This window comes from Squalius cephalus (genome assembly GCF_949319135.1).
Source record: "Squalius cephalus genome assembly, chromosome: 10".
Taxonomy (NCBI): Eukaryota; Metazoa; Chordata; class Actinopteri; order Cypriniformes; family Leuciscidae; genus Squalius; species Squalius cephalus.
Genome location: NC_137131.1, coordinates 42,974,103 through 42,989,402, shown reverse-complemented (window position 1 = coordinate 42,989,402; position 15,300 = coordinate 42,974,103). Strand labels below are relative to the sequence as shown.

The 15,300-nt window shown below is 40.5% G+C and overlaps 1 protein-coding gene across 1 annotated transcript in view; it reads right to left on the bottom strand.

Annotated features, from left to right (window-relative positions):
• plxna1b (plexin A1b) overlaps window positions 1-15,300 on the bottom strand; it is a 152,675-nt gene that overhangs the window by 111,743 nt on the left and 25,632 nt on the right. The window contains exons 2-3 of the mRNA XM_079882971.1: window positions 12,452-13,815; window positions 6,966-7,148 (exon numbers count right to left, since the gene is read on the bottom strand). Coding sequence (XP_079739097.1) covers window positions 6,966-7,148; window positions 12,452-13,627 — 1,359 coding nt within the window. The 5' untranslated portion in view covers window positions 13,628-13,815. The remainder of the gene's footprint in view (window positions 1-6,965; window positions 7,149-12,451; window positions 13,816-15,300) is intronic.

Below are 15,300 nucleotides of genomic sequence, written 5' to 3'. Positions count from 1 at the left end.
TAATAACAGTGATTTAAATTTTGCAAGCATTCAACCACATTATTATAAAGAGTGAGCGAGTGTTGCGGCCAATCACAGACAGTCAAACCAAACATTATTCAGACACTTTGACCTGATCATTTTGCTGAAGTGTTTTTTCTTTAATTGCTAATGCTCTTTTTACACACAGACTGAACACAATGAAGCATTGCTTGGTGATTGGTTGAGCTAAACTGGTATTATCTAATTGTGTAGTTAAATTGAACAGCTGACAGATATTCAACATAATTCATCAGTGAGACAGTCTAACAGAAGGACGGACAAAACCAGTCAAATATCCACTGATCTGATAACTCTGAGTTCTTGTCATGTTTTATTACCATTTTCTAAACTATAGTGAATAAACTGTGATAATGTGAGAAATGTTGAAGGTGTCTGAATACATTTAGGTTTGACTGTGTGTTGAGTGCATGAACACAATGGTCAATCAGAGGCGTTTACGGATCCGTTCAACAACGCTCAAGAGGGAAGTGCTGGTGTCGTCACATTTTAATGTACAACCCCAAATCAGAAAAAGTTGGGACACTGTACAAATTGTGAGTAAAAAAGGAATGGAATAATTTACAAATCTCATAAACTTATATTTTATTCACAATAGAATATAGATAACATATCAAATGTTGAAAGTGAGACAATTTGAAATGTCATGCCAAATATTGGCTCATTTTGGATTTCATGAGAGCTACACATTCCAAAAAAGTTGGGACAGGTAGCAATAAGAGGCCGGAAAAGTTAAATGTACATATAAGGAACCGCTGGAGGACCAATTTGCAACTTATTAGGTCAATTGGCAACATGACTGGGTATAAAAAGAGCCTCTCAGAGTAGCAGTGTCTCTCAGAAGTCAAGATGGGCAGAGGATCACCAATTCCCCCAATGCTGCGGCGAAAAATAGTGGAGCAATATCAGAAAGGAGTTTCTCAGAGAAAAATTGCAAAGAGTTTGAAGTTATCATCATCTACAGTGCATAATATCATCCAAAGATTCATAGAATCTGGAACAATCTCTGTGCGTAAGGGTCAAGGCCGGAAAACCATACTGGATGCCCGTGATCTTCAGGCCCTTAGACGGCACTGCATCACATACAGGAATGCTACTGTAATGGAAATCACAACATGGGTTCAGGAATACTTGCAGAAAACATTGCCGGTGAACACAATCCACCGTGCCAGCCGCCGTTGCCAGCTAAAACTCTATAGGTCAAAAAAGAAGCCATATCTAAACAGGATCTAGAAGCGCAGGCAAGCGCAGGCTCATTTAAAATGGACTGTGGCAAAGTGGAAAACTGTTCTGTGGTCAGACGAATCAAAATTTGAAGTTCTTTTTGGAAAACTGGGACACCATGTCATCCGGACTAAAGAGGACAAGGACAACCCAAGTTGTTATCAGCGCTCAGTTCAGAAGCCTGCATCTCTGATGGTATGGGGTTGCATGAGTGTGTGTGGCATGGGCAGCTTACACATCTGGAAAGGCACCATCAATGCTGAAAGGTATATCCAAGTTCTAGAACAACATATGCTCCCATCCAGACGTTGTCTCTTTCAGGGAAGACCTTGCATTTTCCAACATGACAATGCCAGACCATATACTGCATCAATTACAATATCATGGCTGCGTAGAAGAAGGATCCGGGCACTGAAATGGCCAGCCTGCAGTCCAGATCTTTCACCCATAGAAACATTTGGTGCATCATAAAGAGGAAGATGCGGCAAAGAAGACCTAAGACAGTTGAGCAACTAGAAGCCTGTATAAGACAAGAATGGGACAACATTCCTATTCCTAAACTTGAGCAACTTGTCTCCTCAGTCCCCAGACGTTTGCAGACTGTTATAAAAAGAAGAGGGGATGCCACACAGTGGGAAACATGGCCTTGTCCCAACTTTTTTTGAGATGTGTTGATGCCATGAAATTTAAAATCAACTTATTTTTCCCTTAAAATGATACATTTTCTCAGTTTCAACATTTGATATGTCATCTATGTTGTATTTTGAATAAAATATTGAAATTTGAAACTTCCACATCATTGCATTCTGTTTTTATTCACAATTTGTACAGTGTCCCAACTTTTTCTGATTTGGGGTTGTATATCACTAAACCCAGAGAGAGAGAGAGAGAGAGAGAGAGAGAGAGAGAGAGAGAGAGAGAGAGAGAGACAGAGAGAGAGAGAGAGAGAGACAGAGAGAGAGAGAGAGAGAGAGAGAGAGAGAGAGAGAGAGAGAGAGAGAGAGAGAGATCAAGTGTCTCAATAAACTGTCATCTGCTGAGGTCAAGAGGTCAAGAGGTCAGTGGGTCAATCCAGAGCTTACAGCAACTTTAACTTCTAAAAACAGCTCAAATCAACTCTGTGTCATCAGATGCTAATCCTCAATGTGCATCAGTTCTGTCAAAATCATTTAGAATAGTTTTGCTATATTTGACACTGAGTTCAGGGTCTGTCGTAAACGAGGACAAACACACACACATACACACACACACACACACACGCTATTGACACTCAAGGCCAGAATAAGCTCAACGGAGGAGCCATAATTAACAACATTATCACTCAGAGAGAGAGAGGGCTTTACTGTGAGTTCAGACCGCAGTGTGTGTGTGTGTGTGTGTGTGTGTGTGTGTGTGTGTGTGTGTGTGTGTGTGTGTGTGTGTGTGTGTGTGTGTGTGTGTGTGTGTGTGTGTGTGTCCCTGTTCGCTCGTCCATCTGTTGTTGATTTGACCAGACTGAATGGTCTAGCGAGGCAAACCCAGACGGGAAGAGCTCAAGACGGGTTACTGGTGCCCAGACGCTTTAGATCAGGATTAATCCAGGTTTACCACCTCCACACACACACACACACACACACACACACACACACACACACACACACACACACACACACACACACACACACACACACACACACACACACACACACACACACACACACACACACACACACACACACACACCTAAAATAGCACTAACCAGGTGGAAAAGCAACATTGCATATAAAGACGATCTCTCAAGAATTAAAACGGAAGGAATTGCATAGAATTGCTTGATGTCGTTGTTGTGTCTGGTTAGGACTGACTAACTAAACTCTTATTTTAAATGATCCAGAAAAAACAGCCGAGGTGGACAGTAATGAAGTACATTTATGTTTTTTTTAACTTTTTACATTTACAGTGCTGTACTTAAGTACACTTCTTGAGTATTTTTCTGGGAAACGTATGACTAACTTCACTGCATTTGAAAGACAAATTTCACACTTTCCGCTCTTTTACATTTCTATCAAGGTCTTCGAAAGTCGTTTCTATGCAACAGCTTTGAAAGTCAGAGAATGATTTTGTTTCTTCTCTAAACCGTGATTTTTTTGTTTTCCTCAGACAGGCCATCAGGAATCACTCTTGAAGGGTCACGTGAAGTTCACTGATTTCCCAACGTTTTCTGAACACTGATCAGTTGATGGCGAAATGGAAGACGACGGTTCCTCGTAACTTTGAAAGTATGTTTCAGTTTTCTGAAAAGATTAAAGTTTTGTTTCATTTTAAATGTTTGCTTTGTTTGCCTAAAAGCATATTTAGGGGTTCAAGCACAAAGTTATTATTATTCCGCCGTAAAACTGATCGGTCAGACCAAACCGTAAGGCCTAGAGACTTGAAACCTGGTCAGATGGTAGGTCTCAATTTGCGGAGAACCTCGCAAGGTATGACCCCGATTGGCCAATAGGGGGCACTACAGTGATCGACAACACGAAACCTCTCATAACTCCTAGACCGTTTGTCGTAGATATATGCCTTATATCACTGGAATCCTTGACTTAAGACAAACAAAATGTATATCTCCGATTTCATTTCCGGTGTGTAAATTTTCCCACCAAAAAATCTCACTGAAAACTTGACATGCATCATCTAGGAACCCTCTTGGCAAAATGCTATAAAAAGAATTACGATCGATGATTCACGCTCGCGATAGGACGCCAAAACGTTCGAAGTAGGCGGGGCCACTTTCACTAAAATGGCTATAACTCTTGAAAGCATTGAGATATTTTCACCAAACTTCTTATCCTCATGTACGAGCTCATTCTGTGGTCACACAAAAAAATGGCGGTTCACCACTTGGTGGCACTATAATACGAAAAAGGCATAAAACAGTTATAACTAGGCAACCGTTAGTCCGATTGACTTGAAAATTGGCATGCAGTGTCTTTGTCCAGGGTGCCATGTCTGTCTATGAGGACGTTGGTGTATCTCGAAAAACATGGCCGCCATTAGGTTAACCGAGGCCTATCAGAACAAAACTTGGTGGGCATGTTCGACTCTTGGCCCTAGAGGTCGATCAGAATTTTGAAAGAAATCGACCACTAGTTGGCGCTAACGAGTTTTATGTCTCTGTAATCACGTGGTGTTTCACACATCCACACAATATACATATCATTTGATAGATCTCCTCATACTGAACAACTTTGCCTCAAGAACCACTGTTGTCAATCAAATCATTTGTTAAATATTTGTGATTATTTGAAAACTCTACTTTTTCGAACTCCTCATTGACCGTTTGTCCGATTTGCTCGAAACTTCACATGCATCATCTAGGGACCCTCATGGCAAAAAGTTGTCAAAAGAATTTCGATCGATGAAACCGTTTAGCAGATAATTTTTAAAATATATTTCTAGTATGGCCCATTGTGAGTAACATTGTGTGCACGACGTAGAAACTTCACAAAACTGTGTAGATATAGAGAACAACTGATTCTGAAGAAACATGCCAGGTTTCAAGGATCTCTGATGCTCAGAGGGCTCACAGTACATTCTATCAAACATTTCAACTGAAGATGAAGCCTTTAATACTACTGTTGTCCACAATCAATCTTTTTAATCTAATCTTTATCATTATCCAGCATTGGCTGATAAACAAATGTTTAAAACCATTATTTTTTTTCAAAGAATTAGGATGCACTGGTACTATAGATCTATATCATTTGAGTATTCTCCAACATGGATATTTTATAGTTTCGGGCCAACATTTCGGTTCGGACTAGAGCCCAACAGCACAGTTGGCATAAATGCTTGGCATAAAGGTCTTAAATGCTTGAGCCCCGTTAATTGCCGCTTGCAGCTATATTTTCTTTTAATTTCTGGTGAATGGTGCATGTGGATGATGGCACAGCGTACATACAACAATAATAAAACAATGCTTTGACATTAAAAAAAAGGAAATTTACTTTTAAAAGCAAGTACTTCTGTATTTTTAGCTAAGCAAAAATCTGTCTTTATAACTTTCACTTGTAACGGAGTAACCACTTCTGTCCTGATTTCTTCGAGGGGAGGGTCTGTGGGCGGTTAAATGTTTGTGTGTTTTCAGATCTTTAGATATAATGCTCAAAATAAGCTCATGACGGAAAAACACACGGTGAGCATCAGCTTTAGTTTCTGCTCTGAAGCCGCAAGATCGGCCGAACGCTGTGAGTGTGTGTTAGAAATCAGGAATGGAGAGAGAACATTGTGCTTGGTACGTTTTTCATCTTCAAACCAAACTTGGGTCTTCAGCCGACAAAGTTTAAATCCCATCTTCCCAATAATGTTCACACATTAGATCAATAGTCGGAGAGAAGATGGTCTTTAGTGGCTGTTTGAACACGTTCGACCACATGAGCGTTTACACTACGAGATCAATCCGGTCAAATGTGTTTTCTACTACATCTGGAAGTGGTCAAAAGTGGACAAGCTCAAAATGTTTTACACCTGTATTTAGCGCCTACTTGTGATCCGATCGACCAAAGTGCATATTAATACCAGAGCCGTAGTTTTTAGCTTTTATACTTTCCATTCCATTTAAATGTGAAATGGGTCTAAATGCTACAAACAGAAGAACCTGAAAGTAACAAAAATGAAAGACGTTGTATGATAAGAGCACTTCAGTGCCTGACTGTCACACACACATCACATAAAGCTGCTGGATATTTCATTCACATCTTCAGTCCATCTCTCAGGGATGGACAGAGTCTGTCCTCCATTTCACATCTCAGTGAATCCATCATGTGATGCTCCAGTGAGTCCTTACACTCCTGCGAGCCTCTAACACACTCATTCACACACACACACACACAATGAATTCTGAGCTCATCATACACACACACACACACACACACACACACACACCTGATGCATACTACACATTCACAGCACAAAACAGCAAAAATAAGTCATGTTACAAAACTCCCATTTACTTTTGAACACTTCAGCTAATTCGCATAGTTCCTCAAGCATCTAAAACACCTAAAAAATGAGAATAACACAAGCATAAGTGATTAATCTAGTGGAGAACGCATTACAAATAGTGCTCTATTGAAATAGTCCTCAATTGGCCGGTGCCGATAATTAAAAAATCGGCCGATATAGCGTGAAAACATGCAAATTATACGTCAACATCAGTGGTTGATGTCGGAGGTCTGATAAACCACTTTCCACAGCTCATCAATGCAATGCCTAAATCAGAACAGTAGAAACTATCAACTATAAACAATGCATGAAAACCACAGTGCAACAATCCTCTCCAAATCTCTGCTTAACACATCTAGACTGTTTAAAACACTTGGCTATTTGTAGGTAATGAACAGTTACAAACATTCCCAAGCACAACACCTGAATCTAATCAGCATTAAACACTGAATAATAATGAGAAAATTAAGCAATTTTCTTTTTCTTTGGAATAATTTGCACCAATAAATCATTCACAATATGACCAGGAACATGCATTAAGAAACTAAACAGGGCCAGTTTTGATTTGGTTAATGGTTTCTTATAACCCAAAAATTTTTCCTCATCATATAAACTTTACAACACAAAACACCAAGAGGTGATTCATAAACTACTTCAAACTCCCTTCTTCTGTTCCACACAGTGTTAGGAGAACAAAGAGATCAAATCTAGAGCTGCACGCCTCTTACCTTCTTCATTCGGCCGTTGCGTGTTCCTGTGAAGACCACCGTGTTCCCGCGATAATCGTACGCAGCGACTGAAGTCATTCCGTCATCTTTGTCGATGAAGAGGGGAGAGCCCTCGATGGTGCTGGTGCCCCCTAGAGGCTGGTTAAAATCCTGCCCGCAGAAATTATCATCGATCTGGAGAGGCTGAAACAGAGGAACATAGAGAGAGAGTTAGAGAAAGAGACTCCGCCAAAAGGGTCAATGACTGGGTATGGGTGGGTTTTCCTAAAAACAGTATCAGCGGATGTCACACACACACACACACACACCAGTAAGGTCATTTATTATTACATGGATGCCAAAACGGGAAAGCAAGGTCACTGTATTGCAGGAAACCCTGGAAAGGTGACGTAAGGACATGAAAGTTAGTGAGTGGGAAAAGGCTGATACATATATACAATACTTATAAAACCAATGTACTCCTCCTGTTATTTTTGAGAGAGAGAGAGAGAGAGAGAGAGAGAGAGAGAGAGAGAGGGAGAGAGAGAGAGAGAGAGAGAGAGAGAGAGAGAGAGAGAGAGAGAGAGAGAGACAGAGAGAGAGAGAGAGAGAGAGAGAGAGAGAGAGAGAGTCTGTTTCTGCGCCCACAGAACTCCAATGAAAGCATAATTCCACAGAATGTGAATGTCATCCATTCACAAAATTCCATACATTTTCCACCCCGTATTTTGAAAAAAGCTTGAATAAAAGGTTAAATATATTTGGCTAACTTGCCATACTTTACAACTGTAGACTTTAAGAATTATATATCTACCTAGGGTTAGAGTTTAGGTTAGACTTTGCTTTATATATAAACAAAAGTCTGTGGTATGTGCTCATTCAGAAAGCTAAGTGTGTGTGTATGTGTGTGTGTGTGTGTGTGTGTGTGTGTGTGTGTGTGTGTGTGTGTGTGTGTGTGTGTGTGTGTGTGTGTGTGTGTGTGTGTGTGTGTGTGTCCTCTAAAGCCGCCCAGGCACACATCAATAACCTTTCTTTCTTTCTCTCTGTCTTTTCTCTCTTCACCTCCCCTTTTCTCTTTGTTTTTCTTTCTGTCTTAATCCATCCAGAAGAGTCTCTACCTCACAGCAGGAAGAAAGGAAACAGAAGAAAAGAAGAGGATGATGGGCATCAATTCACTTAGCAAACTCACTTTTTCTCCTCTGAGCTAAAAACCTGATGTCAAGCAGTCACACTTCAGACAGACACACACACACACACACACACACACACACACACACACACACACACACACACACACACACACACAGCCTGGCTGGAGGATTTATGGCTTTGAAAACATCAAAAGTAATTTAATTCACCATATGTATGCCATCATGAGCTGAGCTTATTTAAATATCAGTCTTGTGTAGTCAGACTTTTAACTATTAGCATAAAGGCAAATCCCTGTGAAAACCCCAGAACACAAAAAATAAATGGAAATTGGTACTGGATAGATTTTTACCAAGTTTGATGCAATGCATTATGGGACTGTCTTCTCTAAAGAGATGCTCTACCATTCCAAATGTTTGCAGTTTGTAGGATTTATTTTTATGTTTTTTAAAAAGTAGTGTCTTCTGCTCACCAAGGTTTATTTAATTGATCAAAAATACAGTAAAGGCAGTAATAGTATGAAATACAAATAAAATTTAAAATTAGCTGTTTTCTATGTGAATATATGATAAACTGTGATCCCGTTTCAGTCCGGAAACGGATCTTGGTTAAATATAGGCTTTTTTTTTTAATCACAAAGTTTGTGGTCTGTAAGATTGTTTATGTTTCTGAAAGCTCACCAAAAGCTGCATTTATATGATCAGAAATACAGTAAAAACAGTAATATTGTGAAAATATTATGCCAATTTAAAATAGCTGTTTTCTATGTGAATATATAGTAAAGTGTAATTTATTCCTGTGATCAAAGCTGAATTTTCAGCATCATTACTCCAGTCTTCAGTGTCACATGATCCTTCAGAAATCACTCTAATATGATGATTTGATGCTCAAGAAATATTTATGATTATTATTTATCAGTGTTGTAAATAGCAATATTTTATAGCATTAAATAAATGCCTTTACTGTCGTTCATTTAATGTTGAATTATGCTGAATTATTTCTTCAACAACACATCTTACTGACTCCAAACTTTTGAATGGTAATGTATGTGATGCATCTCAGGTGTTCATGACACAAAGACCTTATTCTGCCTGAAACAGAGCTCGAGTCCCACTGCTATTTCACACTCGACTGATGCTGATGTGATGCAGTATTCTCTCAATCCTCATGGGTCACGCAGAGAAGATGAGCATTACATTCACTCAAAAGTGTGTGTGCTGAAGTAATTACATTCTCTCACACACACAAACACACATTCACACTTTACTAGTGAGGTGAAAACTAATACAGGACTAAACAGGTTGACAAACCAAAAAAACACACACAAACATAACTCACAGTGTGTGTGTGTGTGTGTGTGTGTGTGTGTGTGTGTGTGTGTGTGTGTGTGTGTGTGTGTGTGCCCTTGTTTATATTACATTGTGGGGACCAGCAAATGTCCCCATAAGAATAGTAAAACCTGAGATCACCTACATTGTGGGGACCAGCCAGCGGTCCCCACTTTTCAAAAGGCTTATAAATCACACAGGATGAGTTGTTTTGAGAAAGTAAAAATGCAGAATGTTTCCTGTGATGGGCAGGTTTAGGGGCAGGGGCAGTGTGTGTGTGTGTGTGTGTGTGTGTGTGTGTGATGGGCAGGTTTAGGGGCAGGGGCAGTGTAAGGGCAGAATGTACAGTTTGTACGGTATAAAAAACATTACGTCTATGGAGAGTCCCCACAAAGATAGTGAACCAGACATGTATGAGTGTGTGAGTGTGTGAGTGTGTGAGTGTGTGTGTGTGTGTGTGTGTGTGTGTGTGTGTGTGTGTGTGTGTGGTTTTCAGACTGCTGATTATGTGTCTGCCCAGGGCAGAGGCGAAACCAAACACAACACACCACACCACATTCCAGACAGAGAGAGAGACACATGTGACTATGTAAACTACATTCTAACAATTTCATGCGTTAAACGAGTTATTAAACGCACTGCCCTGATCGGATCAGTGTGAATCATTCAAGCAGCACCAGATTTTCAACATTCTGTTCTGATGAGGTTTAAACGGCTGATTTCTGTGTTTCTGTGAGTAAGAGCACACAGGTGTTTCTGTCAGACGGACGGCAGTAAATAGGTTAATTAGCAGTGTACTCAATCACTGACAGGCAGGATGCCAACAACAACAATAAAAAATTAATGTCACGTTGTCAAATTTATTTGTCTTGTGGTTTCAAAAACCGTAATACATTTTTAATCTGATAGATTATATCAAATTAAAAGAACATTTATTTGGAAACACAATATTTTTAAGCATTATTTAAAAAAATGTCACCATGGACGGCACCAAAGATAAGCAGAAACTTTGATTTCCATTTAGATTTAGCAATTTAAAATCCATTTAGATTTGTTCTAAACTAGCATAACCCCTGATTTTAAATTTAATATGTTAGAGTCATAAGAAAGGCTCCAAAAAACACCCTATAGGCCTACACATTTTGGATGCAGGTTTAAGTGCTTCAAATTAAACTTTTGGACTCACTGGGCAATAATTATTTGTCATATGAGCCTTCATTTAAAACAAATTTAACTCACTGATCAACATCACTAATTTCCTAGTTAGTTGTTGGATGACTAGTCAACCATCTTGGATGTTCCCTAATTGTTTCACACTGAAATTTGGGGTCAGTTGTGTATCCATGATTAAAAATAAGAAAAGATAAAAATACATTAGGTCAGTGATAAGCACAGTGTGAAGAGCCTATTATAATTTATTTTGACTCTATAAATCCTGAAAGTGTAACATTATTTTTAAAAATAACTTGAGTTTTGAGAGAGTTTCAAGAGTCTTGAATGGTTTCTAGAGCTGAAGTATTTAGACGTCACAAGTTCAGCCACTCTGTATCGGTTTTGCTTCCCAAAAACGTCTTTCATTCTCTATTAATCCACCCGCTTAGAGCTCTACAGATAGACTTTAAATATAAAGAAAGGGAGAAAGATCAAACCGATTTGGAACGAGTCAGAAAAATAAAAATGGGGATCTTTATCTCTGAGTGCTTGGTTAAATGAAAGCCATTCTTTGCCATTGAAAGCCCCAAGAAAGACAGAGGGAGTGAGACGAACAGAGACGAATGAGGAGAGAGAGATTAAGAGTGAGCGAACGAGAGGACGAAAAGCAAGCCCTGGTCCCAGAGGACCGTGATGGCAGAGTAGATGGGATCAAGCCTCGCTAAATGAATTAGAAAGCATGAGCGAGAGAGCAACTCATGAAATTTACTCAACTCCCCTAATGATGTTCCTGTCTGACTGAATAATGGAAGCACTTGGGAGAAAGACAGCAAGAGAGAACGGACGCAAAAGGAAACAGGAGGTGGGTGACAGGAAGAGTGCTAGTGATATTTATATTCTACAACGTTTTAATGAAGTTAGACACAAGCTAATAGTGTAGTCGAGGTACTTGACAATAGTTGCACTGTAGTCTTATCCAGTGTCGTTCTTAAATTTGCATCCCAGCCCAATAAACAGACTCTACTAAAGAGCAGTGTTTCTCAACTCCAGTCCCAACAACCTCACAGAATGTTTTAGATGCCTCCATATTCAAACACACTAGGGGACAGATTTACTAACAACTTGCGCCAGCGCAAACCCTCTTTTGGTGTTAAAAAAGTAATGTCAGGACTTACTAAAGACACACAGTGAAAAAATAACGCTGAAAAGGCGTGGAGACAGTTATTTTTGCGGCTTACCTTAATGCATTTGCATTTGTAGGAGTTTGCCTTTCAGGCACAAAATTTATGGGAGGGGAGTATTTAAATGAATCACGCAAGGTGATTTACTAAGGTTTGTGCTCGTCAATGTACTGGTGTTTACGCCATTATTTACCGCCCGAAAGCATGTCTTAATCCAGACGCTACCTGGTAGATTGCGTTGGTCATTATAGAAATGATCTGACTGCGTCTGTGTACTTTAATTTGCACGTTGTCAGAAGATCACATGCAGAACCCATCGGTGCTGTTTTGGAATTGCGCTCTCACACTAATTTGCCCTGTTTAGTAAATCTTCCCCTAGGAATATGATGAGTTAAATCAGGTAGTAAGACATCTAAAACATTCTAGTAAGTGGGTCTCCAGGACTGGAGTTGAGAAACACTGCTATAGAGGACTTTACTAGGCCACTCCTCAAAGTTCCCAGTTGTCCTACCCGGACGACCCTAGTCTGATATACAATTTCTCCACTTATATCTAATCACAATCACCCTTTGCACCAAGATAATGGAAGCTGAACTCTAGCAGAGGACATTACTGAAGCACACCCATTCATCCAACCCAACAAATCAATCGTCATAGCCATGCAGTGTGTCTTAATGGCCTGCCATCAGAGACTTACCGAGTTGATGCATGGTAGCTCCTTGTTGAGTAGCCAGGGCAAAGACAGCCTGCCCTCTCCTCTATAGCACGATTGAATCCTTTCCTTGATCTTCTCCTTTATTTTGGTTAGCGTGAACAGGCAGAGTGCTGACTCTTTTGGGGGTTTGGCTCGGTTCTTCTGGCCTTGGGAGAAGACTGTAAACAATATGTCCTCTTGCTCAGAAACTCCCAAAGAGTTTGCAAGTTGCCTTCCGGGTTTGCTCAAGTAGGCGTCCTGGATCAGCCGATACTCTACGCCATCTTTGGTGCATCCGATTGGGAACTCCACGTAGGAATAGAACCTGGGATCATCGATACAGAGTCGGACGATCTTAGAGGTGAAGAACTGTTCCCCGCTGGCATCAGGAGAAGTTAGTTGGGTATCCAGCTGCAAGGTCAAGTAGTAGACAAACTGCTCACTGCTAAAGCTGTATATGTAATAGATGTCAAACGCTGGGAATTTGGAAAGCGTATCCGATGGGATCTTCAGCTGCGACGAGACAAACTCGTCCTGGTGGACGAAGCTGAACATGTCAGCATCTTCCTCATTGGCCATCAACTTACGGCTGGAAAGTGTTGGGAAGTACTCCGATTTCCCATCGATGGGCGTCCCAATGAAAAGCTTGCTGATATGACCCTCAGAGATGATGACGCCGGACATGGTTCCCGACTCAGCGACGCTGGAGAGGTAGTGTTCCTTGCGGTGTTGTGGCTCGCCAAGCTTGAAAAGGTTATCCAGGCGCAGAAACTGACAGATGCCTTGCGAGGTGCTTCCACAAGCAATGAGTCTGTTTTGGGGATAGTCTATTAGCAGCAGTTTGTTCACATTACTATTTGGGGAAAGGTCATGGGGGCATAACTGTACACTCGGAGGTGGATAGCATTTCTCATTGTCTACTACCGGACCCGTCTCATGACTCCTCAACTTGGTCAAGTTGCTAGAGAGCTTGTAGATCCAGTTTACCGCGCCAACGTAAACATCTCCTGTCTTGTTATGGATGGCTAAATGCGTCAGACCCCATTCAGGGGGCAAGAAGGACTTAAATGGCTCTGGTGCTCCTCCAGAAAGGTGGGGGGAAATGCAGATTGTCAGCAGCCCAAGGAGCATTACAGTCCTTGGGCTAATAATGCATTGCGGCCCCTGCTGAGGCCACATATTTGCGCTGGTCCTCACAAGTGAAAGATGTGGTGGTCCACGCTATTAGTCTTCAATCTGGGACTTTTAAACGAACTCAACAAATAAGAAAGGAAGGCAGGACAAGCCTTATTGATTCAATGCTTCCTTGCCTTCTCACACAACCGTCATCCACTCCAACATCCACCTCAGTTCCTCGTCCGGGAATCCTGCAGGGCAAAAAAAACACACATTATGGAGTGCAAATGTAACATATCTGATTCATTATGCATCATTTCTCAAAGTCAAACAGTGGGGAAAGAGAGTCAAGACAATTTCTTTCAGTTTGCAACCAATCATTTAGAACCGTGGTCGAATGAGGCGAACCGTGTCAACTTTTAATTACTAAGACTGATAGCTCAGAGGGTGAAGATGGATTAGAGATGTACTGTAAATAATCTCAACACCACAGCTGCAGAGTTGGACCCGCTTCAGCACTGGCACAAGACATCCATCATCACAAAGTGTCTGACAGCAGCTTTGTGTAGATCAAGTATGCAAATAACGGTATACCTCTAAAAGGGCCCTGAACAACAAACAAGTCTAAAGTCTTTGAGGTCTGAAATGCTTGAAGTTGTTCTAAATTTTACAAGGGTAAGAAAATTACTTTGTCCTGTTTCAAGTCAACATGAAATGATTCATACAGCTTTTTCTATTCTAATTCACAGACCTGAGAACACACATTTCAGTATAAAACCAATAAGAGTTCCACAATGCATTATGCATATATGATTCATATATGCATTTTAACGATTATATCTGTTCACCATAATTATATGATCCAAAATTCTTTCAGAATGGTGACAGACCATTGAGAAAACTGTGGTAAACTGCACTAAAATATGCTGTACAATTATTTGTAGTAACTAGGCCCAGATCTCCTCAAATCCAGCTCTGGAGAGTCACTGCCCAGTGTTCAGATAGAAGACACATGAACAAGCTAATTAAGGTCTTCAGAATTACTAGAAAATTACAGGAAGGTGTGTTTGATCAGGGTTTGAGCTAAACTCTGCAGGGCAGTGGCTTCAAATCCAGCCCTGGTTTAGATGTTGCCATTTAGTCAACAGATCAACAAACTCAGGACTGATATCACAGTGAATAAAGATCTGGACTGGTAACTCAAAAGGGTGACCAACCATGAAACCACAGGTTACTCCAGAGAAACTACACCTGTAGTTGTTTTGGATAAAAGTTAATTGTTAGGAAATTAATTGTTAGGAAAACAAATTGCAATTGTGCTGATGACAGAAAATAAATCCAAACAAACCAATCTGAGTTCACCACCATTTCCACTGGAAAAAATGAGACGACAGAACTACAAAAACAGGAAAATCTCAGCAACAGGAGAAAGCCGGAGGCAAGCGAAAACTGTGAAAGATAAAGGAAATAAAAAGAGGAGATAGTGCAGAGGGAAAGTAGGAGGAATGGTTTCCTTTCTCTATCCTTTTCTTTGCCCATTTCTTATCTCCATTGCTTTTTTCCTGTTTGCAGTGAACTGATGGTCTTCTTATCTGTCCATCATTCCCCAAGGACGAGATGATGGGAAGTGGCGTCATTCCACAGATCTCCAGAAACATGCACAAAAATGGACCAGAGAAAGGAAATTATTCCTCTGTCTATCAGCAGAGGACCAACCAACCAAAACTCTAACTCAA